The sequence below is a fragment of the Dasypus novemcinctus genome, chromosome X, assembly GCF_030445035.2.
Source record: "Dasypus novemcinctus isolate mDasNov1 chromosome X, mDasNov1.1.hap2, whole genome shotgun sequence".
Lineage (NCBI taxonomy): Eukaryota > Metazoa > Chordata > Mammalia > Cingulata > Dasypodidae > Dasypus > Dasypus novemcinctus.
Genome location: NC_080704.1, coordinates 122,346,616 through 122,373,443, shown reverse-complemented (window position 1 = coordinate 122,373,443; position 26,828 = coordinate 122,346,616). Strand labels below are relative to the sequence as shown.

The 26,828-nt window shown below is 40.7% G+C and overlaps 1 protein-coding gene across 1 annotated transcript in view; it reads left to right on the top strand.

Moving 5' to 3' along the window:
- Positions 1–7,506: 7,506 nt before the first annotated feature.
- Positions 7,507–26,828, top strand: part of LHFPL1 (LHFPL tetraspan subfamily member 1) — a 53,807-nt gene continuing 34,485 nt past the window's right edge. Inside the window, exons 1-2 of the mRNA XM_023584191.2 lie at positions 7,507–7,598; positions 17,215–17,841. Of these exons, the coding sequence (XP_023439959.1) occupies positions 17,460–17,841 (382 nt within the window). The 5' untranslated portion in view covers positions 7,507–7,598; positions 17,215–17,459. The remainder of the gene's footprint in view (positions 7,599–17,214; positions 17,842–26,828) is intronic.

Below are 26,828 nucleotides of genomic sequence, written 5' to 3'. Positions count from 1 at the left end.
AGGGCAAAGAAGACACAAGAAATATTGTTGAGAGCCTTGGGAGGGCAACCTTTGTTCTTTTGGCTATCTGAAACATCATCATTTAGGATACTGAAGTAGGAATAGAATCAAACCTTGATTAACTATGCATGTGAGAGTGGACTTATTTTCCTAGAAAGATAAATCTCATAATTGGTTCAGTATCAGGGTATCTTGAATGCAGGGGCCAAAAAGGAAGTGAAAAGTGAGGTTTGGTGGTTATAAATACCAGATCACTGAGGGGAGAAAGAAGCTTTGAGAAAGACCTTGGGCCTGGAAATGTCAATGCAGCAATTTCTAAATTTTAAAAGAAGGTAGTTTACAAATATAAATTATATAATGCTTTAAACCAGCTTGTGGTTTCCCATTGCCCTGAGGTAGACCAGACCAGAATGCTTGGTTCAGGACCAAAGACTGATAAGGATAATGGCTTGGTCAAGGTGAATTTCACCTCAGCTTATGACTAACCAAATCTGTGAAAAACAGTACATTGGAAACCCTGAGATAGAAATATGATTTGATGGACACTGTTTCCTATGGCTGGTTCTATTGTCAAGGAGGTATGTCTGAGGTTTTGTGATCTTAGTGGCCGGGAATCTGAGAACAAGCTATATAGCATCAGCAGCCTAGGGTCTACCATATTTCTTTTTTTTTTTTTAATTTTTTAATTTTTTAATTTAATTTTATTTTTTATTGATTTTGTAATAATATTACATTAAAAATATATATATATATGAGGTCCCTTTGAACCCTACCACCCCCACCCTACCTCTCCCCCCCCCCCCAGCAACACTCCTTCCCATCATCATGACATATCCATTGCATTTGGCAGGTACATCTTTGGGCACCTCTGCACCTCATGGTCAATGGTCCACATCATGGCCCATACTCTCCCCCATTCCATCCAGTGGGCCCTGTGAGGATTTACAATGTCCAGTGATTGCCCCTGAAGCACCATCCAGGGCACCTCCATGTCCCAAAGACGCCTCCACCTCTCATCTCTTCCTGCCTTTCCCCATACCCATCAGCCATCATGTCCACTTTTCTCAATCCAATGCCACCTTTTCTATGTGGGTCTACCATATTTCGACACAGTTACCTATTCATGCAGCCTAATTTCTGTGCCTCACTGAGCTCATAGCAGGTCTTCTCATAGCCTGGCACTGCACTTAAAAATGAAATTTTAACTCCTTGCCTGGCCTATCAATTCTGGTATGTTCTGGCCTCTGCCTATCTCTTCAGCTTTATCTGGTACTACTCTCTGTTTGGTTCACCATGTTGCATCCCCACTGGCCTTTCAGGTCTTCAAAATGCCAAGATCCTTCCTTCCTCAGAACCTTTGAATTTGTAGTCTTCTGCCAGCTTCTTCTAGCTCCTCCCTACTTCTCATTAATATTACATCAGAGACGTCTTCCCTGATTGCTTGATTTAAGGTAGGTTTCTTTCATTCCCATTATTTTATCACATCACTATTTTTTAATCATTAATAGTACATCACCATCTGTTATCATGTTCTTTGCTTATCTTTTCCATCTGTATGACTAGAATGTATACTTCATATTGGCAGGAATCCTGTCTATGTTCTTAACTGTCATGGTCCAAGCACCTAACACAGTGTCTGGCATATTCTAGTGATTTGTAAATAATTTTTGATTGGTTGCTTTTATTTAAGAAGGGTGGCAATCAGCATGAGTGATAGATTCCCCCCTCCCTCCTAGCATACAGGAATTTTTAAGAGTCCTATTTAACATCTTGATGGAAATTATCTCCAAACTTGTTTTCTTTCTTTTTTTTTAGAGAAGTTTTGGATTCACAGAACGATCATGCATAGAATACAGGATTACCACATAGTACCCTATTATTAACACCTTGTGTTGGTGTGGTACATTTGTTACAACTGATGAAAGCAAATTTTCACAATTAAACTATTAACTATAGTCCATGATTCAACTAAGGATTCATTGTTTGTGTATTGAAGTCTCATAGGTTTTTAAAACTGTTTATTGTATTACCATATATACAACCTAAAATCTCCTCTTTTAACCACATTTAGATATATTTTTAAATATGCTGGGAAGTGGACTTGGCCCAGTGGTTAGGGCATCCGTCTACCACATGGGAGGTCCGCGGTTCCAACCCCAGGCCTCCTTGACCTATGTGGAGCTGGTCCATGCACAGTGCTGATGTGCGCAAGCATTCAGAGGTGTCCCTTGTGTAGGGGAGCCCCAAAAAGAAACATAGATTCCATGCCACTGACAAAAACAGAAGTGGACAAAAACAAGAACACGCAGTAAAATGGACACAGAGAAGAGACAACGGGGCGGGGACTGGGCGGGGGGAGGGGGAAGGGGAGAGAAATAAATAAAATAAATCTTTTTAAAAAATAAATATGCTTACCAAAGTAAATTCACAGCAGTTAATATAGTGCAATTTACTTTAATTTACCGTACACAATTTGCATAAAAAACCTGATACATATTTTAAGTTAAAAGAAGAAAGGATTTGTAATCTGGTTTATTTTTCATCTATTACAAATATAATGAAGATACTCTCTCAAAAGCTGTTAAAATAGGTATCAAGAACCATGTGAAATTTACCTTTGGTTTACTTCCAAAAAATACCCACATTGCACTGTATACTTCAAAATCAGATGCAACATTTTTTAAATGTTTCAGGCTCTCAGGAGGTAATTCTTAGCACCATACAACTCTAGGCCTGGTTGAATTTTCAAGCACACAGTTTCATATGCATAGTCAGTCAGTATCAAGGGCCCATCAATGGAACTTTCTTCTTCACTGGTCTTTGCCCTTGATCTTGAGAGATTGGTGCTGCTCCATTGGGGAGTACAACAGAGACTCCCAGAATGGGATCTCAGCACTCCCTCAGTTGTCCTGTGAAACTCGACCTACTATGTCAATACACAACAAATATCCAAACATATCTCTATATCTTATATGCATGCCCTGGAAAACTCCCTCCTGCCCATGCATCCCCCATCACTGACACCCCATATCAGTGCCCTCCCGTACCATAGCTGAACCCCTCTGTGGTGCAAAACTTCTTAAAAAATGAAGTCTAATATATTGCCAAATTCAATTAATAGGAAAATGAAATGGTGTTGAAAAATTTAAAGATTAGAAATAGAATATAAAATAATTTAGAAAAACTAAAATAAAAAATAAATTGGGTATTAAAAAATGAAAAATATCATAAGAAAATGTTTTGATGTTTTGCCTTTCATCACTGTAATAGGTGTTGCCCTGTATGAACATGTGGCAAGGCAATGTCTTCCATTACTTCTTCAGTGACTACATCCTTTTTTTCTTTTTTTAGTATTTTTTTAAAATTTATTTATTTCTCTCCCCTTTACCCTCATCCCCCCGCCCTGGTTTTCTGTTCTCTGTGACTATTTGCTGAGTCTTCTTCTTTGTCTGCTTCTGTTGTTGTCAGCAGCACGGGAATCTGTGTTTCTTTTTTGTCGTCGTTGTTGTTACGTCACCTTGTTGTGTCAGCTCTCCGTGTGTGCGGCAAGATTCCTGGGCAGGTTGCCCTTTCTTTCCCACTTGGCGGCTCTCCTTACGGGGTGCACTCCTTGCACGTGGGGCTCCCCTACGCAGGGGACACCCCTACATGGCATGGCACTCCTTGCACGCATCAGCACTGTGCATGGGCCAGCTACACACGGGTCAAGGAGTCCCAGGATTTGAACTGCAGACCTCCCATGTGGTAGACGGACGCCCTAACCACTGGGCCAAGTCCACTTCCCCCCTTTTTTTTATTATGTCTTCAAAATAATTTTAGGTCACAGTAAAGTCACATATACAAGGTAGGGAACTCCCATACACTCAACATCAAGCTCTTTTCTCCCTTCCCCAGGAATAATCTTTGTACATGTGGATGTTACATTTGCTGCAACTGATGTACAGATACTGAAACATAGCTACTAACCATGGTTCCATTGTGGCTTACATTTTAGATTGTACACTTTTATACGTTTTGGTTACATTATGATTTACATTTTGGATTATACACGTTTATAAAATTTTGGTGATATATAGCATGGCCTGTACCATGTTTGAAGCATCACACAGAACACTTCCATTGCCCTCCAGTTACCCCAGCTATTTTATCCTTCTCCCCCTCCCCTCAGGGCCCACATGACAACCAAACTTGACTCTTGAAGGACAAGGTTCATAGATACTTTCAGCAATGCTGAGGGCTTGACACAGTAGTCTGTCCTCCCCCTTTGGGAGCTACCCATGCTCTTGAGAGACACCCTTCCCTCTGTTTGAGAACATCAGGCCTCCTGAGGATGGGGGCATGACACCTTCCTGCTCATTGTATGTGTCTCCACCCACTGATATAACACACTATGACAAGATGAGCACTCACACACTTCCTAGAAGCTTGCCCCAGGCAAACCCTGTCCCAGATGCTGCTCATCAATCGCCTTAAACCAGTAACCCTTCCTTATTATATTTTCTAAAGAGTTTTCTCAACATTATAGTTTCAACCACATACCCAATAATCTCCTGTGTTCACTTGCTCTCCCATCCGTCTCCCCAAATCCTTGGACCTTCTGACCCATCCTCCCAACCCTTGCCCCCTCAAGCCTGCAAAGCCTAATGTAGTAGTATCCCTACACCCCTATCTTATCCCTTCAATGCACAACTATTTACTTCCATTTTATCATAGATTTCACCCATGTGGGCATTGACTCACAACTTTCCTCTCCACCCCATGATTTCTTGTAAACCTATCTTCCAGTCTCTAGCTCTCTGAGACATCTTGTTTTGCTTAATTCATATCTGAGAGGTCATGTAGTATTTGTCCTTCAATGCCTGGCTTGCTTCAGTCAACATAAGGTCCTCAAGATTCAACCATGTTATCCCATCTGTTAGTATTGTATTCCTTCTTACAGCTGAGTAGTATTCCATTGAATGTATACACCATATTTTGTTTATGCATTTATCTATTGATGAGCATTTGGGTTGATTCCAACTTTTGGCAATAGTGAATAATACCACTCTGAGCATATATCTGTTCATGTTCTTGTTTTCCATTCTTCTGGGTATGTACCCATCAGTGGAGAATGCTGGGTCATATGGCAAATCTATAACTAGTTTTCTGAGGAATCGCCAAAACTGTCCTCCAGTTGTCAGGATCCTTCTAAATTCCCAGCAGCAGTGAATGAGGGTTCCCATCCCTACCATCTATAGCTTTTGTTTGCAGAATCTGTTATTTCAGAATGATCAAAGGCAGAGGTTAGGAATTCCTTATTCATTACCCATTTGAACATTAATATAAATCTATTCTGTAACTCTATTCCCTAAATATATTACAATAAATGGTCCCTTTTCAATCTTTCACACATGATCATATGGAATGAGGTCTGAAGATCCTTTTAAATACAAAAAATATCAAATATCAAGAGACACAAGATGCTAATAGACTTTTCCTGAGAGAACTATCAACTGCTAAATTAAGAACAGGAAATAAAATTACCCAATAAATGACATTATTATTTACCATAATATCCATATTATTCTACTTAAGGGACTGGGGGCACACAAAAAGGGAAGAGAAAGAGGGAAATGAAATCAAGTTTTCTTAGAGTTGCAATAATAATAGCTTCCCCCAACTGACAGGTATAGCCTCTAAGCAAAGGGCAACGTTTACTGGTATATACAGTGGAATAGACTATTGTTCATTTGTCATAATTTTCAGCTGCAAAGTTACTACATGTCTATTAACATTGCCTTTTTACATTAACGAAGGTCTAGCATTTCTTCTTATATATCTGTGTATATAAGGCAGTCATTCTTAAATGGATACCCATGGAGAGATTTTAAAATTTGGGAACTTTATATTCCAAAAGTCTGATAGTCCACTTACAGGGTTAGCTCTCCTTCTCCCAGAAACTGCCTTTTTTTTTTTTTAAAGATTTTATTTATTTATTTAATCCCCCCTCCCCTTTTGCTGGGTCTTGTTTCTTTGTCTGCTTCTGTTGTCGTCAGCAGCACAGGAAAGTGTGGGCAGCGCCATTCCTGGGCAGGCTGCACTTTCTTTCGCGCTGGGCGGTTCTCCTTACGGGGCGCATTCCTTGCTCGCGGGGCTCCCCTACGCGAGGGACACCCCTGTGTGGCAGGGCACTCCTTGCGCGCATCAGCACTGCGCATGGGCCAACTCCACATGGGTCAAGGAGGCCAGGGGTTTGAACTGCAGACCTCCCATGTGGTAGACGGACGCCCTAACCACTGAGCCAAGTCTGTTTCCCCAGAAGCTGCCTTATTAAGCCATTATTACAGAGAGGAATGTGTTTTATCAGTCCATTGGGGAAGATAAACTGCTGATAGAAAATAGCTAAATAGCAAAATACATGCATAGAATATAAAGCTATATTACTGATAAAAGACAGGATGCACACTTTGTATCCACAGCCGGCAAGAAAAAAACTTTAGCAACTTCATTCAGTAACCAGGATACAAAGAATGTGTTAAACCGGTAGTTCATTTACTCTAATATTTTGAATTATTGCAACAAAAAGCTAGTAAACAGGCCTATTTAAACTTAATAACATTCTGGGTAGGCAGCTGGGTCATTATAGAAGCCAAGTTATTTTTGATCAGTCCAGTATGCTTTATCTACTTAAGCTAGTTACCATTCCTCCTTCCAATTAAGTTTTATATTTCCCTCAAGGTTTTTTGGTCACAAGGCCTTTAGGAGGGGAAATAAGACACATAAAAAAAGGAATAATACATGGTAGAAGGTGATAAATATCCCAAAATAAATGTAGAGTATTGAGGATATTCAGAGATGGGAGAGACGACACCAAGTTGCAGCAGAGTGTCAGGCAAAGCTTCATTAACTTCCTTCCAGACCTCTCAGCATAAAAACAGTTGTTGATGCTTTAGGATGATTTATCACTGACTTAGTAGTACTGTTATTATAATGAAGGTTTGTAATTACTAATTTACTATTGGTTTCTTAAATGTAAACTTGCTACATCTTGTAGCTAAAGATTGCTCCGCTGATGCATCTTCCCCACCAGACAGTAGAAATCAATTGGAGGAAAAAAGTTATGCTGTTTTACCCCTTTGAAGCATGTGTTTTATGGGTCTTCTGCAGCCACAAAGGCCTGCTACCTAATATATATCATAGAGATTATTTAGGGATTTGGGGAAAGTTAAGAAGACTGTCTATACTTCAGCAGGCATTTCAGCAGCAGGTATGGTAATGAGATAGTGCAAGTATGGGCACACCCTTCCCCTCCACAGGTACCACACAACAGATTTGGCAGCTGTGAGGTTGCAGGTAAAGGACTCATTTGTGGCTGAGCTACTCTCTACTTCAACTGCATGCATGCTTGAGTCTGGCTGTGAAGCCTCCAGCATGTTTGGAGTTAATTCCTGTTAGATTGGACTCCGCCCCTCTCTCCTAAAAGTTAAAGCAAGGTTTTCAGGCAACCGCTGCAAAGATCAGCTGGGATTCCCATACCCTTCTGACAAGCACTGAGAAGTTGTTTCTCAGATCTGAGCCCGGAGAGAGGGAACAAGGCAATCAGCCTTCCTGGTCAGAAGGTAAATTTGCAACTTGGGCCAATTGCAATTGCAAAGACTGGATAGGAAACTGCTTTGCTCTCCCTTGCTCAGCAACCCCCCTCCCCCCTTCTCTCCTTCCTTTCTCAGGCTTTCTGCCTTTTCATCTCACAGCTCAGAGAAGCTGTTTTCTTCCCAAGGGCAGACTGATGCATTTCTCCTTTCTTATAGTTTGTTTTTCACAGAGGCTAAAAGGAATTAGGACAGTATTCCCATTTTATATTGACATGGTTTAAAGAGCTAAGGGTTAAATGCCAGTGTGTTTCCCCAAGGGAGATATTAATGTGAAGAGAGGAAGTGCATGTCTCTGGGAGCTAAGAGAGGAATTTTCCTTTTACCTGAATATAGACATAAAAGTGAATCCTGATGTGGAAGGTTGATCTCGTAAACTTGCCTAAAATGGGGTTATGGGACTAAAATGCGGTAATGGGGTAAAACTGAAATGCAGATGTCAAGGCCAGTCAGGCTGGAAATAAAAGATTGCATTTTTTCAATAAATGTGTGTGTGTGTATATATACACACAATAATACATATATATAAGTACATATATATTCCTACTATGTGCCAAGAATGATGATTTCCAGAAGATTCTGAAACAATTTAACTATAAATCCATTCTTGAAAAGAGCAGTAGGTCAAGTGGTACCATTTTGTAATAGGAAAATGAAAGCAGAAAGAACTGTAGGGATGAGGAGAAATCACCCATAGTTAGTGGATGGGTGGGCGAAGTAAAGGGGAGAGGAATGATGTTCTACTTCTTGAGCGGCTTCAACTCTTCTCTCTTACTTCTGGGAGAAAGGGTCTTCTGTGGTGGAAGAGGGGAAGAATTGACATTTATGCTCATGTTATGCATTGTACAGATGTTATTTTCACTTAATATTTACAACTCTAACCTCTCCATTTTATAGATAAAACTGAAACTCAGAGTTTCAAAATGATCTTCTTAAGTTTACATAGCTTCTAATGGGCATATCTCAGGACCACTTCTTACACTTGATTCCCAAATCTGTACCCTTCTACTACAAGGGTATTTATCAAACATAAGTTTCCATCAGTATTAACTGGGGATTTTTTAAAGTGTATATTCCCTTACATTCTAATTCAATGAATCTGAGAGAGTATGTCATAGTCTGTATTTTGAACAAACATCTAAGGTGATTCTGATGTAGAGGGACTAGGGCGCCCCTTTTGAGAAACACTATTAATATATCATTTTGCCTCACAATTCTTCTAAAGTGATTGGAGAGGCATTCAGTCCACCTTCTTCCTCCACTGGCCCAAGTTACCAAATTGAGGTGGTCAGCTGTGGTGGCATTTTATACCCAGCTGAGTCTATGGGGTAGAAGGGTTATTGAACAAAAATAGCAAATTGGTGTTATAAACTTAAGGGTGTGGTTGATGCTTTACCAGTTACTTCACCATTAGTAGGATCTAAAAGTGTCTTGCCAGGGCAAGCTGGTAGGAATAGTTTCTAATTGGCTATGAGATAAGACTCTTAGACAACCAACGGGTTACTAAAGATGGTAGCACTTGTCCCTCCAGAGTAAGGTCTGGGATGAAGAAGATCTCTAGTTAGTACTTCAGTTCCCAAAGAAGAAGATAAATGAATTAAATGGACAGCTTAGTGAGCAGCAATTTTTGCAGGGGAGGGAGAATTTCAAATGAAATTTTGGGAAATCATTTCCGTTCCCGCCTCAAACTCTAGAGAAAGGGAATATCCCAGGACCTTATGTGGATGTTCTTTTTAATGAACTTTCCCTCTCTCACTATCGCCAACTCTATTACTTAGAGTTGACCTAAGTTGAAGATCACTTGGTTGGCCTCTCTCGGTTTCCTCTGAAGCTTCCTAATTGCTTATGAGCATCACCAGCTCAGGATGGAGTGATGGAAATAATTAAATAAACCCCAAATAGCTAGTTTTGCTAGTCTTTCTGTCCCAGATAGAAGGTGGAAGGAGGAAAGAAGTATATAAAGAGGTTCATCAAGAATGAAAGCTGGGAAATTTGGAATCAAAGACTAAAGTCAAAACCAAGATCTCAGAGTCACCTAGATATAAAGTTCAAATATATCCCTTTGAGCAACTACATCATGAGATAATTTCAGGCACAGGAAAGCCTGGGAGTAACTCCCATTGTGGAGATACATAGAGAAGCAGAAACTTCTGAATGGCAGAGGTAGCAGAAAATGAGAAAAGAAATGTTTAGGAAGAGGGAGTAGAGGATGAAACTGAAGCAGCAAGAAATAGAATGGTTAAGCTGTTTAAATAGCCAATTTGATACAAGGATTCACATTGGGCAAAGGTATTTTTCTGGACCAGGGCTCAATTTACTCATTGGAAAAATAGGTCTCCACATATTGCTCATTTCCTAGGGAAGTGTCAGCACTAAGACATATTTATAGCAGGGTTGGCAGGTAGGCAATGTGCACTGTCTGGCGAGTGTGACGAAAAAAACCTGTTTGCATTCCTTTAGTCATTAACAGTATCAACAAAGCTGCTCTTCCACCTCTCTTACCTGACATTCTTCTCATGGACCAGTATTAAACCATCAGTCTTGCAGCCTCATTTTTATCAGCACCTGGAAGTCAGAGACTCCCTTTTTGGCCATTTCTTATTCTGGTTATAATGTATTGGCTGCATTGCCTGGACTCTGAGACCCTTAGTGAAGTGATACTTAAGAGAAGAGAGAACAAAAGGAGTATTTTTCTACAGGGATTTGGGAGGAGAAGGAGAGGGAGGAGTTGGTTTATTTTTCTCCAAGAGCGATGTTTCCAGTTTCATTGATACTAAATACGTGCTCACATATGCATAGGCACACTCGACAGTGAAAGATGAGATCAAATTATTAAAGACTTGGCAATGAGCTGCTTTGGGGAAAGGTAGGGTGCTCATTTTTGGAGAAAAAAGTCTAAAGTCAACCTACCAGCAATCTGAGGTGGTGATATTCTCTCACCTGGAGAAAGTGGCCAGCTGTTCTCTATTACCTCTGTGTAACCAACAAAAGGAACTGGCCTTAAATTGCAGCAGGAGAGGTTTATAAAACAATATAACAAATGATTTATTGACAGTGAGAGTAGTTAAGCTATTGGGAAAAATGTAGACTCCCTTTCCCTAGAGTTCTTTAAAAGTGAGATAGATAACCATGGCTTTGGTGGGTTTCCTGCATTCTATAGAATGATGTAACCTCTACCCTTGAGGCTGTGTAAGAATGACTACTGTATCTCTAAAGATTAGTAAACATTAGGCTTATTAAGGAGAATAGATTCATAACAGATCTCAAGCTACCAACCTTGTTATTACATTTTGCTGGCCACACTCACTGTTTTTGTACAATCATTTTCAGAAACAGGCATTTGACACATTTTAACAGATAGGAAAACTGAAGGATGAAGGACAATGTAATATCTAAAGAGAGCAAGTCAACTGCAGTTCTAGGTACTGGCCACTCAGGAGGAGTGCTGCGGTGAGTACTTAGTTCTTGAAATGCAGTTTGGCTGTGTGGTTAGACATTCCAGGAAAGAAAAATTAAGCTTTTGCATATATGAAATGCACAAGAAAATTTAAGACAGAATGTAGTAGAGCATTCTGCTTTGTGATTTTTATTTATGTGAATGCAAAAGAGAATTGACCAGTTCCTGGGAATGACATGAATTACTTTGGAGGGTGGTCATGAAGGAAGGTGATGAAAATAAAAGCCTCCACTGGAATGCACTGCTCTTTATAACACAAGTGGATATGTAACAGTCATTGTAGGCATAGAATCCACATGCCATATGGCCACCCTTTCCAACCACAGGAAAAGCTAGTTTGGAGCTTTTTCTGTGCTCAGAAAATGTTGAGCAACAAAAGAAGCATAAAATCTTCTTTTATGACAAATATTCAACCCTATGATGCAGAAAGATTTACATTCAAAACTTGTACATTTCATCTCTCCAATGTTTAATTACATGGTCACTTTTAACTTTAGCTTGCTTGATTTCTGGAGAAAGGACATTAGAGAATTACTTTTGGCAGTGATTCTCAATCTGTTCATAGATGGTACTGACTCATGACACCTCTACACCTGAAATGGGTGACCAGCTCATTCCAGTTTGCCTGGGAATTGCCCAATTTTTATCACTGAAATTCTCACATCCTAGAAAACACTTTAGCCCCAACCAACAAGGCACAGTTTGTGACTATAATCTTAAATGAAATAAGGAGAAGTTTTCCCTCTAGTGAGAAGCAGTTAATTTAATTTTAATTCTGAAGAACAAGTTTTGCTAAAACTAGCAGTATTTAATTTAAATTTAATTCAGACACTCTGCCTTCCTGCAAAATTTTGGCTTCACAATGCCATTTTAAAGTGAAATTATGGTGACAGTGGTTGATAGCTTTTCTTTATCCTTACTTGCTTAGTTGTCAATAATGATGACATCTTTATATCAGAACCCTTCCTTTTTTTTTTTTTCACTATAGTCTGGGTACCACTAACTAATATTGTCCCTGACCCTGCCTTAAGTTCTCTGCCTCTTCTACTGTTTGTCATTCCAAGACTTTTTTCTATTTTTTTACCTTTTATTTTTAAAAATACTTAGATTATACAAATGTCACTTAAAAAATATAGGGGATTCCCAAATGCCCAAATCCCCACATCTCCCACATTAACAATATCCTTCATTAGTGAGGTACATTCATTGCTATTGATGAACATGTTTTGGAGAATTGCCACTAAGCACTGATTTTTTTTGAATAAATTTTTTTTAATTTTTAAAAGGTACTTAGATTACATAAAATGCTACATTAAAAAAAATAAGGTATTCCCATATGCCTCACTCCCCACACCTCCCCCTTTTCCCAACATTAACAGCTTCTTTCATTAGTGTGGTATATTCATTGCAAGTGATGAACTCATTTTAGAGCATTGCCACTAAGCATGGATTATAGTTTACATTGTAGTTTAGAGGCTCTCTTCCACACGATTCTGTAGGTTATGGGAAAATATATAATGGCCTATATCTGTCATTGCAATGACATTCAGGACAAATTCAAGTCCTGAAAATGCCCCCATATTTTTGTTTCAGCTTAGAAAAGTTTTATATAATAACCACTTTATGATAACAATGCATCTTTCTTTCATTATCTTTTTTTAAAAAGATACATAGATCACACAAAATTTTACATTAAAAAATATGAGATTCCCATGTACCCCACTGCCCACACCCCCCACTGCTTCCACATCAAAATCTTCTTTCATTCATGTTTTACATTAATTGCATTTGATGACTATGTTTTGGGGCACTGCTACACAGCATGGATTATGGATTATAGATTACATTGTACTTTATACTCTCTCCCAGTCCATTCAGTGGGTTATGGCAGGATATATAATGTCCTGTATCTGTCCCTGCAATATCACTGAGAACAATTCCAAGTTCCAAAAATGCCACAATATCACACCACTTTTTCCCTCTACTTGCCTTCAGCAACTCCTGTGGCCACTGTCTCCACTTCAGTGATATAGTTTCTTTCTTCCATTGCTAGGTCACAACAGCTCTATAGTAGAGCACCAGTAAGTCTACTCTAATCCATATTTTATTCCTCCATCTGAGGACCCTGAGATGGTGATACCCACTCCCCCTCTAACTGAGAGTGTGTTTCAATCCCATATGGCTGATGGTTGGGACTTCATTGTTTGCAGTTGTTGCCTTTCTCAGTTTCTTGGTGTTGTGGTTGTCCATGATCACCTTCTTGTTAGTTGTCCTGAGTGAGTCCAATGAACTGGCAAGTAGGTATAGCAACTCTGTTGAGATTCAGGGCCCAGCCAGGACAAAGACAGCCCAAATGTTCAAGTCTCTTGGATGGATGCCTACCAACTCCAGCACCAACTATAGGTTCAAATAAAAGGGACAAAAGAAGTATGTGTAGAGAAGTCACATCTGAGTCCAACTCTGTCACACTCAGGAGCACAAACACCAAAGTAGGGTCTACTGGCAAGGCACCAAACTCTGGTGTTATCAGCCATGACTGTAGGACCTGGGTGTCTCCAGAGCCCTCAAGCATCCCAATATTTGGGGTAATATGTACTTTGGCTGTCTATGAGATCCTGCTGAGACATGAATAAGTGTTACCTCTTGATGACCTCCCGACTTACTTTGAAGACTCGTAACTATATAAACTCATTTGTCTTTACCAGTTCCCACTTTATTCAAGGTCTTTCTCCAGTTGCATCACCAGCCAGTGCTTGGTAGTAATCCCTCAGTGCCAGGGAGGCTCATCCCTGGGAGTCATGTCCCACACTGGGGAGATGGTAATGCGTTTATATGTGAGTTTGGCTTAAAGAGAGGCCACATTTCAGCAACATGAAGGTTCTCAGGAGGTAACACTTAGGCACCCTACAGCACTAGGCTAAGCTGCAATTTCAAGAACAAGACTCATAAGCATAGTCATCAATATCAAAGCCCATAAATGGACCATCCTTCTTCACTAGTCATTGCCCCTGTACTTGGGGGATTGTTGCTGTTCCATTAGAGAATGTGGCATAGCTCTCCAGGATAGGAATTCAATATTCTTTCAGTTGTTGTGTGAATCTCTAACCACTGTGGCAATGCCCCATGAACATTTGAACATATTTGTGTACCTTGTACATATACCCAAGTGAATTTCCTCCCATTTATCCTCCATCAGTGACACCCCACACCAATTATCCTCTCCTGCCATAGTTGTAACCCTTCTGTGATCCAAAACTAATTAAAAATGAAGCCAAGAACTTCTAAGTATGGATTAAAGTTTACATTATAGTTATACTCTCTCCCATCCAACTTTGTAGGTTATGGCAAGATATATAATGGCCTGTATCTGTCATTGCAATGTCATTCAGGACAGTTCCCAAGTCCTAAAAATGCTCCCATATTGCATCTGTTTTTCCCTATCTTTGCTCTCAGAACCCCTAGTGGCTACTGTCTCCACATTAATGATACATTTTCTTCCATTGCTAGAATCACAATAATTCTATAGTAAAATACCAGTAAGCCTACTTTAGTCTGTAGTTCATCCCCCAGTCCTGAGGATTCTGGATGGTGCTGTCCACTCCACCTCTAATTGAGCAGGGATTGCGATCCCATAGGGCTGATGGATGAGACTCTCTTGCTTGCAGTTTTAGACCCTCTTGGTTCCTTGATATGGTAGATTTCCATCATCATCTCCTTTTTAGTTGTCCTGAGTGAGATGAATGAGCAGGAGAGTAGATGTTGCAACTTCACTGAGATTTGGGGCCCAGCCAGCACATGGGCAGCCCAAAGATTTAATATTCTCATTCCAAGACTTTTGATCTCAAGGTGATGACACTCATTGGGGACATAGAGGTTAGTTCTGACTACTAGTCCTGAAATTGAAATGGCTAATGCCATTTCTTCTGGTTCACACACTTGAGAGAGTGACTTTCCTTCTACCTTCCCTGTGTTCCTCTCTAATTTTTCCCGATCCTTAAACTTTCGTTGAAATCCTGCATGGGAAACCATAGTGGCCTTGAATTGTAAAGCTATTGGGGTGATGGTGAGGAGGGTGGAGTGGGGAGTTTCAGAGAAGGTTGTAGATGGAGTGGAAAATGATGATTGCCACTGAATCAGTGAATCACTCGGTAACCTTGGGCAAGTCAGTTAACTTTCTGAATGTCAATTTACTCGTTTTCTTGCCAATCTAAGAAGATAATTGGGTAGAACACATGAAATAGTAGGTACGGAAGGAATTATGATGATGCAGCCAGCAGCTGTTTATAAGCTTACTTCCATTCATCCTCTAGTCTGGGCTTCTTCACCAGGAAGTGAGTCTATAACTGAGGGTTGCTTATGCATTTCATATCTTCGAGACTTTAATATAACAAACAAAGGTATTACATCATTGCAGCCAAGCATACCTGCTTGCTAACAGCAGTCACTCTAAACTAGTTCCATTTCTCCTCCTATTGGCCTTCAATCCTATATCATATCTTTCTCTCATTCCTCCCACCCTTCAGGCACAAAGCCTCATTCCCTGGGGCCTTGCTCAGGGCACTTTCTTCCCAAGCCCTAACATTCCAAAGTAAGTACCTACAATTTACAATCTCTGCTCCCTTCCTGCACAAAACACATAGCACAAAATGCGTATGTATCAAGAGGGAAATTGTGGTGAAGTGAAAAAAAAGATTATGGGAAGAGTCAAATAACTGAGTTCTTGTCTAGCCAGTGTAACTTACTAACCCTTTACCCTTGGGCAATTCACTTCCTCTCTTTATTCCCATCTGCAAAGTGATGGAGGGGAAGAGGGGGAGTAGCACTGTGTTGTAGGAAAGTACTGACCTAGGAATTTGGGGATCAGGTTTCTTGTTCTATTGTACTGCTTACTAATTTACTCTGTAACTTGGGGAAAATTGCTTTCCCTTTTAGTGGGCCAAGGTTCCCTATATGTAAAATAATAAGGTTGGATTAGGCGATTCATGAAAGTCCCTGTCAGTCTGGAAATTGAATGATTCTATGAACTGGGGTTCATTAAACAAACATTAATTGGAGGGACTACTCTGCCAATGACGGTTGTGAAAGGACTTGTGGCTGGGCATGGACACTGAGACCCTGAATACGACTGTTTCCTACTCCTGAAAATGTTCCAAATCGGCAGTGTGATGGGTCAATACACCCAGCTCCTGCATGTCCCCTGCCTTATGCTCTGCCCTCCTCCATCAACACCATCACCTGCAACTTTAAACAATGGTTATGAATCATAGAGGAGTTTCTGAAACTTACTCTACCATCTGTCTGCTAGAGACATTCATTGGTGCTGGCATCAAGTTTCAGTGTGGTCTTTGGCTGCCTTAACTAAGAAACAGGCCATAAAGTAATGGCAGATTAATGGAGTTGGGAGGGAAGTAGTTTGTTTTTGACAGAAGGGTCTGTGAAATCCATTTGTACATTGAGCTGAAGAGACTAGATTGGGTAAAAGTCTCAGCACCTTGCTCCAAAAGTGATCTTGGAAGGTCCTTATAGCTATATCTTCCTGCTGCCAGGTAGAGCGGACCTTATCCATTTCTGAAGGATGAGATGCTTTCTTGACTATATCCAGGAAAGGACATGGAAGTATTTCTTAATAGCCAGGCTAGAGTTAAACAATTCTCACTAGCTGGAAATTTGTCTCCCATTTTGATTGTGGGAAAAGTGAACAGTGCTTACTCAGTGATAGATATAGGGTAAAAGCCTGGGTACCCCTTATTATATTCTATTTCAACATGGCAGATACATCCAGTGAAAAGCCCACATTAATTCAGTGTTGGAATTCTACCCTAGGAAAATGGGAATGTCCTTCTTGCTGAACTCTTCTTCCCTCTTTTCTCTTTGCAGTGGGGGCAGATCTATCAGTTGCCTTCCTTCGTCTGTTGACTGAAAACAAATTTGTTAAGATCTCACTTCCAGACCTCCAGGCCAGCAAGTCCATTCAGCTGGAATCCTGGGTGCTCTCAGGGCAGCTTTGTTTTATTTCCCCTCTTGCTGTTTGTTCCAGGTTGTAGGTCAAGAGTTAACAGCTGTCTGATCTGATTGCATTTGAGTTGGTAGAGCAGTCACTAATTCAATTCTATGTTTTCTCCATTGCAGCCTAGAGACTCTATAACTCTGCATAAAGCAGAAGGAAGGGAAGATGGGAAAAGTGCTTGGAAGCAGAATCCCTTAGGGACCCCAGTGGTTCTCTATGAATAAGCACATGTCAAGCAGCACATAAATGAGTCACAGGACTGGCCAGGCATATGAAACATAGGCCAGTGGTGGGCTTACATGATAATTTCCTGCATTTGGTACTGTGACACAACTCATCTCCCATCCTTGTAGAGACACCTGGGACCATGAAGAGCAGCCTGACCCTGGTGGGGACTCTCTGGGCCTTCCTGTCCCTTGTTACTGCTGTGGCCAGTTCTACCAGTTACTTCTTGCCCTACTGGCTCTTTGGATCCCAACTGGGTAAGCCAGTGTCATTCAGCACATTCCGGAGGTGCAACTACCCTGTGCGGGGAGAGGGGCACAATCTGATCATGGTGGAAGAGTGTGGGCGCTATGCCAGCTTCAGTGCCATCCCAAGTCTGGCCTGGCAGATGTGCACGGTGGTGACAGGTGCCGGCTGTGCTCTGCTGCTCCTGGTGGCACTGGCTGCTGTCCTGGGCTGCTGCATGGAGGAGCTCATCTCCAGAATGATGGGACGTTGCATGGGAGCAGCGCAATTTGTGGGAGGTAAGATCTGGGTTGTTGGAATTGGGAAAGCTGGGGGGCTTTATGGGGAAGAAATGGGGAGTGTGGCATTATAGGGAAATCTATTTCCACCCCTTTCTCATTTTCTAACTCTAAGACCATGGATGGGGATTCCTTTGAAATGTCTGGTCTAGGATTTTCTAAAGTGCAATCTGTATCAGGGTTATATTCAGAGCAAAATTGCCTAGTAAGCACAATTGATTTCTGTTGTTTAACCTCAATTTCCATTAACTTCTTCTGCCTGCATGGTTCCCATTGTAGACTATTATCCAGGTTTGCTTTCCAGGGACAGAAACATATTCACTAGTATTACTACTCCAAAATAAACTTGATCTTTAAGAGCTCTGATCTAATGGTTATCTCAAAACAGTGATCTGCTAAATACATACACACAGGTGCTCATTACCAATAAGAGGTTAATGTGTAGTCTTCACCAAAGAAATGTATCTACACAGGTATCTTGTGGCCCTAAATCACCCCAATTTGCCTTTTCCTTCATTAAGGTTCTCTCTAATTTTAGTGCAGGGTACCTGAGGTGCTGGTAGTGAGTAGCTAGACTAAGAAATAGCAAAATGCAGAAACGACAGCCTGCTGGAAAGCAATAGGAGCAATTTAATTTGAACTAACTGAGCAGGAAAAAAAAACAAATTTAGGTAGACACAGTCAAATATGTGTGTGAATATTTGAACTATTTTGTATACCTTGGTGGGGCACTGAGAAAAAAGTACTGATATAACTTACTGCTAAATGTTGTTGTTCACAGAGTTTTGGAATTATTATCCTAGTCATTATCATTATCATCTCCATTAACAGCACAGTATAGGTGACTAAAATCAGGAAACTCAGATTCTACTTCTAGTTCTTTCACCAAGTTACTCTGTGGTCATGGACAAATGGCATAACTTCTCCTGAGCATCACTTCTCTTAAGTTTGTCTACTGGGAATATAGCCCATATCCTATAATCTTTCTTCTCTCCAAAGACTACATTCAGTTGACCTTGGGGTGAGATGGGAGTGATGAGCTAAGGAAGTGGTTCTCAACAGGGGCAATTTTGCCCCATACATAAGACATTTGATAATGGCTGGAGACATTTTTGGATGTTACAAGTTTGGTAGGGGTGCTACTGACATGCAGTGGGTGCTAAACATTCTACAATGCACAAGACATCCCCTCCAACAAAGAATCTGGCTGAAAATGTCAATAGTGCTGAGTGAGAAACCTTGTGTTAAAGTACCATGATTTTCTGACCTGCTTATTAAAAGCACTAGACTTTGTGTGTGTGTGTGTGCCTGTTTCTGATTCCTCCTTTCCTCAGACTCATTGTAAAAGTTTTAAATCTGAAATACCATTCTAGTCTCCCTTCTCTCTGAATTTTCCCCCTTTATCAACTACTGGTTTTCTGACCATATTGGAAATTAGAGTTATGTTATTTTCTTTCTTCCTTTTGAAAACCATGGTACCAAACAAACTCCTAAGGCTCATCTAAGCCCATGTGGCTTTCCCTTTGGAAGCCCTGGGGCTATCAGAAAATAGCCTTAGGCTTTCCTTTCACCTCCATTTTTGGACATGGTTTAACAAGCTCAGCACTTCTATGGACAAATTATTTCAAGAAGTGAAACTTGGATGTCAGGACAAAGTGGTGGTCCTAACAATTCACGTGTGTGGTGATCTGTTCAGTGCCTAGAACAGAGCATGTGCTCAGTAAATGTAGAAAGCACGAATGCATGACTGAGGCAGTGACTACTGTATGTTGGGATACATTGTGCATGTCAGAGCTAGGTCAGTTCATATCCTTTCCCTTTCATTCTCTGACTTCCATGCAGGGCTGGTAGCATGCAGAATTCTCTTGTCTTCTGACTTACCCCACTTGCATTTCTAAGAATTTCCAGTAGAGGAAGAATAGGCCTAAATGGCAGTTATTAAAGGGACAATGGAAGAAATTGTAGCATTAATATGGAAACAGTGGCTGCGGTAGTTGCTGAGGGCAGGGAGAGGGAAGAAGAGATGTGATGTGAGAGCATTTTCAGGACTTGGAGTTGTCCTAAATGATATTGCAGGGGCAGATGCTGGTCATTATATATCCTGCCATAAGGCACTGAAAGTACTGGGGGAGAATGTAAACTACAATGTAAACTATTATCCATGTGGTGCAGCAGTGATTCAAAATGTATTCACAAATGCAATGAATGTGCCACAATCATGAAAGAGGTTGTTGATGTGGGAGGAATGGGTGTGGGGTATGGTGTGTAGGATATATGGGAATCTCTTATATTTTCTAATGTAACATTGTCTGTGATCTATGTATCTTTAAAAAATACAATTAAAAATAAAAAGATCTAAAAAAAATCATAAATACCATCCTATTTGGATTTAGGATTTGGACTATTTTAAGCAAATATAGCTTGTTTTTAAAAAGTAGTATCCTTTAGTGTGATAAATCTGTTACCTTTGTTATGGAAAAAAGTGAATTAGGCAGTTATAATAAAAATTACAATTAACCTTGAAAAAAAAAAGGGACAAACAGCGCCTTGCTTAGTCTGACCATGAACAGTGGCTTGTCTCCCAGCTTGTATCCCCTTGTGGGCTTGAATGAGACTCCTCCAAAGCCCTTATATTGATCCATATGACACATTTTAGAGATTTCACCTCCTAGGTCTAAAACCTCAAAGGAAATTGTTGAAGGGAGATGTGGGAAGGTCATGGAAATTTGGACACCTACAGGTGGGGTGGGGCAGAACTAGATTGAGTATAGCTGTCCTACAGAGGAAATCTAAACATCTGAGTGCTGTTTCTTTTTTTTTGTCTTTATTTATTTTTTTAATATTACATTAAAAAAATATGAGGTCCCCATATACCCCCCAGCCCCCTCACTCCACTCCTCCCCCCATAACAAAAATCTCCTCCATCATCATGAGACATTCATTGCATTTGGTGAATAAATCTCTGAGCACCACTGTACCTCATGGTCAATGGTCCACACCATAGCCCACACTCTCCCACATTCCACCCAGTGGGCCATGGGAGGACATACAATGTCTGGTAACTGTCCCTGCAGCACCACCCAGGACAACCTGAGTGCTATTTCTATCTCATATGATTCTGCCATTCTAAATTCCCACTTGAGCCTTGCTCATAGGAACATGGTCACAGTATTGGCATTTAGATGAATGTCTTTAAATTGGAGAATAAGGTGCCATTTGAAAATATTCAAGGGAATGTCCAAGACTCAGAATGCAGTACCAAGTTTATGCTGGGCAGCAGAATGACAGAGCTTGGATTGCTAGGCCTCTGCAACTTACCCATCTGAAACACAGACCAACTAAAGTTATTTCCACTTCCTTTTTAGAGCCTGGTTGCTGCCAAGGTTATATGAGATGTGGGTGAATGTTGAAGTCAGCTTTGTGGTACCATGTTTTCACGGATCCTCTTGGCACATGACCATTAGCCAAGCCTCTTCTAAGATCTTGGCTCTGACCCTCAGCGATGGGATTTGCCAGTAGCAGGAAGCCAAGCCTGGACACCATTTTGAGCTCCATGGATTAATGACACAAAAGAAAGGGCTGTGGGAGTTAAATTTAGGGTTTGTTCAGCCGAAGGGAATTGATTTTGCTTCCCTAGCTTGGCTTCTTTTCAGCAGCTTGTGCATTTACCGAATACATCAGGAGGAGAAGCCAATTAATTTCAGGTCTGGTTTATCTCTGCCAGACCCTAAACCACTGAAGAGATGGAGTATCCATTAAGAACTCCCTCCTCCCCCTACCCAACTCTGGTTCCCCGGTCTGGCGGCTGCCCATAGAGATGAGCTGAGGGAAGTGGGAGAGACAGGAAGAAATAAAGAGCTGCTGGCCTGACTCATACTTAATCAAGGTGACCTGATGGGGCCCTAGGGTTCCATTTCTCTACTTGTAGCTGATCCAGCTGGACAAACCTGGGGTCCAGAGGGGCTTCCACTGGGAGCATTGTGCCCTGCTTTAACCAGTGAAGGAAACATCTGGCCAAGAGATTGTTTCAACCCTGGGGATGCTGAGGTTTCCAAACAGCTGGTCCCTGGTCCCTCAGACCATAGCCATTATTCACTTTCTCCTGTGTATACATAAGCAAGATACGTGTGAATTATCCTTTATATTCAGTGAGTGCTAAACAAAAGAAATGGGTGAGAAGTAAATATTAGGTATTTCTTGGCAGGAGAATATGTAAGATCTTGGATTGGGTTACTTGAAGGAGGCCAAGAATCTTTTTAGAAAAAGGAATTTATCAGAATCACTTGGACTACTTAAAAACTGTCATTTTCCAAACTCTCTAGACCCCCTTTCCCATTCTGATATCTCCAACAGCAGGTAGAAGACTGGGTGTTTTGAAAATCTCCCCAGTGACTCTGATGTGTATGCCGTGTTCTCTTTTCCCTAACCCAAGTGAGAACTGCAACCCTGTATATTTTTTGTTAAAGGAACAGAATTCAACATACTCAAACCAAACACTTTTCTCCATGTAAGGTCTTTATGCTAAATGTTTCAATAGAAAAAAGTTGGCACTGTAGACACATCACTGAGAACTTGATTCCAGGAAAAGGTGATCTCTTTCCACAAAACATTATCTTCTCTGGAAAACATGCATTTCCTGGAAAGTCCTCCAAAATTTCACCAGACATCGTTTCATTTATCCTTACCATGCTGAACAGGCATTACAATTGTAGCTATCTGTTTGTGAAAATGGCAGTCAAAAAGTTAACCTACTAGCAAAGTTTCGTTTAGCAAATTTGGGCAGAGCAGGGAATATGGTCCAGGGCTTCTGACTCCCAGTTTGGGGCTTTGTGCTCATGATTTTCCTTTTCCCTTTTGTGCAAGAATTACTGTCCCCATATTTTGCAAAGTGGTCCATGAACCACTTGCACCTGGACTGATTTATAATAAATAGAGATTCCTCACTACTATTCTAAACTTACTGAATCCGAGCTCTCAGGCTGATTTAGTTTTGAAAATGTATTATGAAATATTTCAGATGTATGCCCATCACTTAAAGAAATAGAACATTACCAATACAGGCGAAACTCCTCCTTCATACCCTAATCACATTCTGTTGTCCCCACTACAAAGGTAACTCTGTTCTTGAGTTTATTATTTATCATCCCCCAGCCTGACTCCAATACACACTGAAGTTTGAGAAACTCTACTCTGCTTTGTTCATGATATTTCTTCTTTCTGCAATTCCCTTTTCTTTCACCTCTGCTTGTAAGTATATTTCCATCTTTCAAATGGAAGGTCATATGCAACTTCTTCTGTGAAGCCCTTCCTGATCTATTTTTGACATTCCTAGTATATGTCAATTGTCCCCAAGAGAATTTTGGAAAGTCAAAGGGTAGATTTTCCTGGGACAGGAAAGCTAAGGTATTGTAAATGTCCCACTGAGTTATGTTTGAGTTTAAGTTGTTGCAAGAGCTATAAACTGAATAAATTAATAACAAATTAATAAGTATTATGCCTCTGCACAAGATAATAAATTCAAATCACCTAATAACTGTGTTTAAAGAAGAGCATTACCAACCCTGTAAAGACAGAATATTTATGGTTGGGGATGGGGAATGTGACAAAATGGCTGCTCATTCCACAGCTGGCATTGTGTGTGTGAGTGGGTGTGGTCAGTTACACCAGTGAGGAGGCTTTCCCTATCCAGAGACAAAGATTAGGCACCTGCCTAACTCTGAATGTACGGTTAGGAGGGCTTCATACAGCATCAGGATGTGAGGAAGTACTATTTCTGGATGCAATGGAAAGTTGAGGGCAGTTGGGATGTAGCTGGAGGGAAGATTCCAGGTACTGCCAGAGATTTTGCACCTGAGGGTTTGCATTGGTGTGGAGGTTGCCACAGGGCTAAAGCTGGTTGAAGTGTCCAACTCCAGGCCTCTGCTTGGTCAGAGTAATGAATTTAAACTACAGCAAGCAACCATGTTGGCGAGGAAATTTGGTATGTTTTGTAATAGGGGATTCTTGTGGAGGGGGCAGTTGAAAAAGAGGAACAAAATGGCAACTTACTGGGCATCTGCATATATATAGTAAGGGAGTAAAGTTGGTAACAACCTCTAAAGGGTTTTCTTTCCCTTCCCAGGGGCAGCTAAGAATAGGAAAGCTCCCATGTGAATATAACCTGTTGGGAAAGACTTCTCAGAGGGGCATATGTGTTTGGAGGGGTAGTAAAACCTGGAATTAACATTGACGCATAATAGCCTGAGCTACAGCTAGTGTTTGGCACGGCTTGGGTTTACACCTAGTTTTCTCTGACACCAGAGCTTCTGCTCTTAACATTTTTAGTGGTGTTGTCTTAAGTGTTGGTACTAGGACCACATATACAAAATTCATTAAAAATGTATATTCCTGGGACCCAGCTACTGAATCATATACCTGGAAGTGAGGCCCAAGAATCTATATTTTTAATAAGTCCCCACTCTTCCAGAAAGTGTTCTGGCCTGGTGTCAGCAAATGATTTCCCTATTGCTATTTAAACAACAGCTTCACAACCTCAAACTGATGAGAACTGTTGGGGACAAGTATAACTGAGGATAAATTACCCTGTGATTCATTTTATTTTTAAGGGCATGTTTAACTGCAATCAAATGTAATGACATTAGCTTCAGTTACAAATCAAATGTCTCCATGAATTATGATTACAATCTAATGTGTTCACCTATCTAAAAGACAGGGTGGTGGGATGGGGGTTGGCAGGTCTGCCAGGTTGGGTCGAGTTTGGAGCCACATGCACTGTGCCCGATAATGCTGGGCTCTGGCTAGGTGTCTTTGGAAAACTGCAAGAAAATGACTTCAACCAGGCAGCTTTTGAATGAGGCACAAATTTGAATTTGCCTTCTCAGCTGTTATCTTTTCAATTCTTTCTTATGAGGGCAAAAAGGTGAGAAAGAAATTAGTCTGGAGAACATAGGTAGAAATTGGGAGAGATCCTGGAGGAAGGGCCTGCTATTTAATATTAATAAATCTTTATTGAATGCTTACTGTGTGCCAGCACTTTATATGTATTCATCTCATTAATAATCAGAACAGCCTGGTAAGGGAGGGTACTATTATTATTCCCATTTTAAAAATGAGATAACTGAGGTACAGAGAGATTAAGTAACTTGCCTATGCCACACAGTCTCTAAGTGGCAAAGCTGGAGTGTGATCTTAGGTGTAGACTGACTACACAGCCCAGTCTCTTATACCATCATCTTGTGTTGTCCCTCTAGACGTAATGCCTGCAAAATTCCTAGTGTCTGCTGGAGATATTATTGCCAAAAGACAATTATTTCTGTGCAACTGTCTCTAGAAGGTCAGTGCTTCTAAGAATGATGATTTTTCTAAATAGTGAGAAAAAAATGACTATGTGACCTTGGGCAAATCACTTTCCCTCTCTGTATCTTAACAACATGCTGTAAGGAGGAGAGACTGGAGTAGATAATCTCCAAAGGCTTTTTGCTTTTTAAAGTCCTATGGCTGTTATCAGGTATCTGGGGCCTCCCAGCTCTGTAATGGACATCCCTTCAGAGACTTCCCCTTAGGCAGAGTGGGTGAGGAAAACTCTTCTGTTAGGTAGGTGGAGCATACTCTGAAACAAATGCATTTATTAAGTACTTAATATGTTCCAGGTACCAAGAGTATAGAGTTGAGGATAAATATGGACTTTGCCTTCAATAAATGCATACTTTAGAGAGGAAAACAGACAATAAACAGCTTTGAAGAAGGTATTTCACAGGCTATTTTAATCACAGGAGGAAACACAGGATACTATGCAAAAAGACAGAAGGGTATATAACTTAGCCCAGGAGTGGGTATAGTGAGGGACGTTTCCTGGAGGAGGTAAATCCTGACCTAAGCTCCTCAAAGGTAAGGTTTGGGGAGCAGTGGAGCCTGAAAGAAGTGGAAGTTTTTAACCTGCCATATTGAGAAAAACATTGGTAAGCCCTAGTTCCTGCTTGAGAAGTCAGAGTTCATACCAGTCTCAGGTATCTGAATATTCTCCCCGCAAGCTGTGGAAGTTGGAAATTGGAGCTAGGTGTTCTTTATAAACTTGTATTCTTTCTTCCTAATCTGTGTGGGAAAGCTCAGTTTTTATTAACTCTTTCCTGGAAGGGTATAAACAAGCAGTAAGACAAGGCGTGGGTTCTATTTCCTGTTATGTTCTTAAACCTTTGCAAATATTTGGGGCCATCTCTTCAGATAACAGGATCTCAGTTATCTGTGGTGAAAAACGAGGCTGTTATTCCACTGTCATTGGATAGATTCCAGAGCCTAGAAATGCCTTTGAGTGACCAGTTTCATTTCCTTTAAGGATAAGAGAGATAAGAATGCCTTCTATTTTTAAGCATTTCACTCAAGGGACTTCCTAACCTTAACTGGCCATTCAGTTTCTAAATCTTTTCTATCAGAAAGTTCTTCCCACTGGGCTATTTAAAACTCTTCTTGCTGTTGCTTAAAGTTCTTGTCTTTTCCTGTGGCCTCATTGAGGATGGAAGAAAGCCAGATGCCATGTTGTAGACAAGCTTGGAGACTGCTTTGAGATCTTCTTCCAGAAGGATTGATCTGAATGCAATGTGAAGGTTTAGCTTCTTGGAGTATATGTGGAATCTTTCTCAGTGAGGCAATATAAGTGAAGGCAAGGCAAGCGGTCCCTGGAGCAGGCTGCTTTTCAGGAATATTCTATTCCATCATCATTGATCAAGCACCTCTCTGTGGCAGTTCTGTGCTGTATGTCAGTTTTGGAATCCACATTCATTGTAGATGACCCTCCTGTGAACTTTCGATGTGTAACCCAAGTCTAGTGTTCTTGTTAATAGGCATTTTTGGCTGCAAGTAGCAGAGACTCACTTGAGTTCTCTCAAAGAAAATGGAGTTTATTGTAATATAAGAAAAGTAGAACTGTAAAGCCATCAGGAAGGACTGGCTTCTCTCTAGATCTTTTATGGGCAGTATGGAGTTTTCCTCAT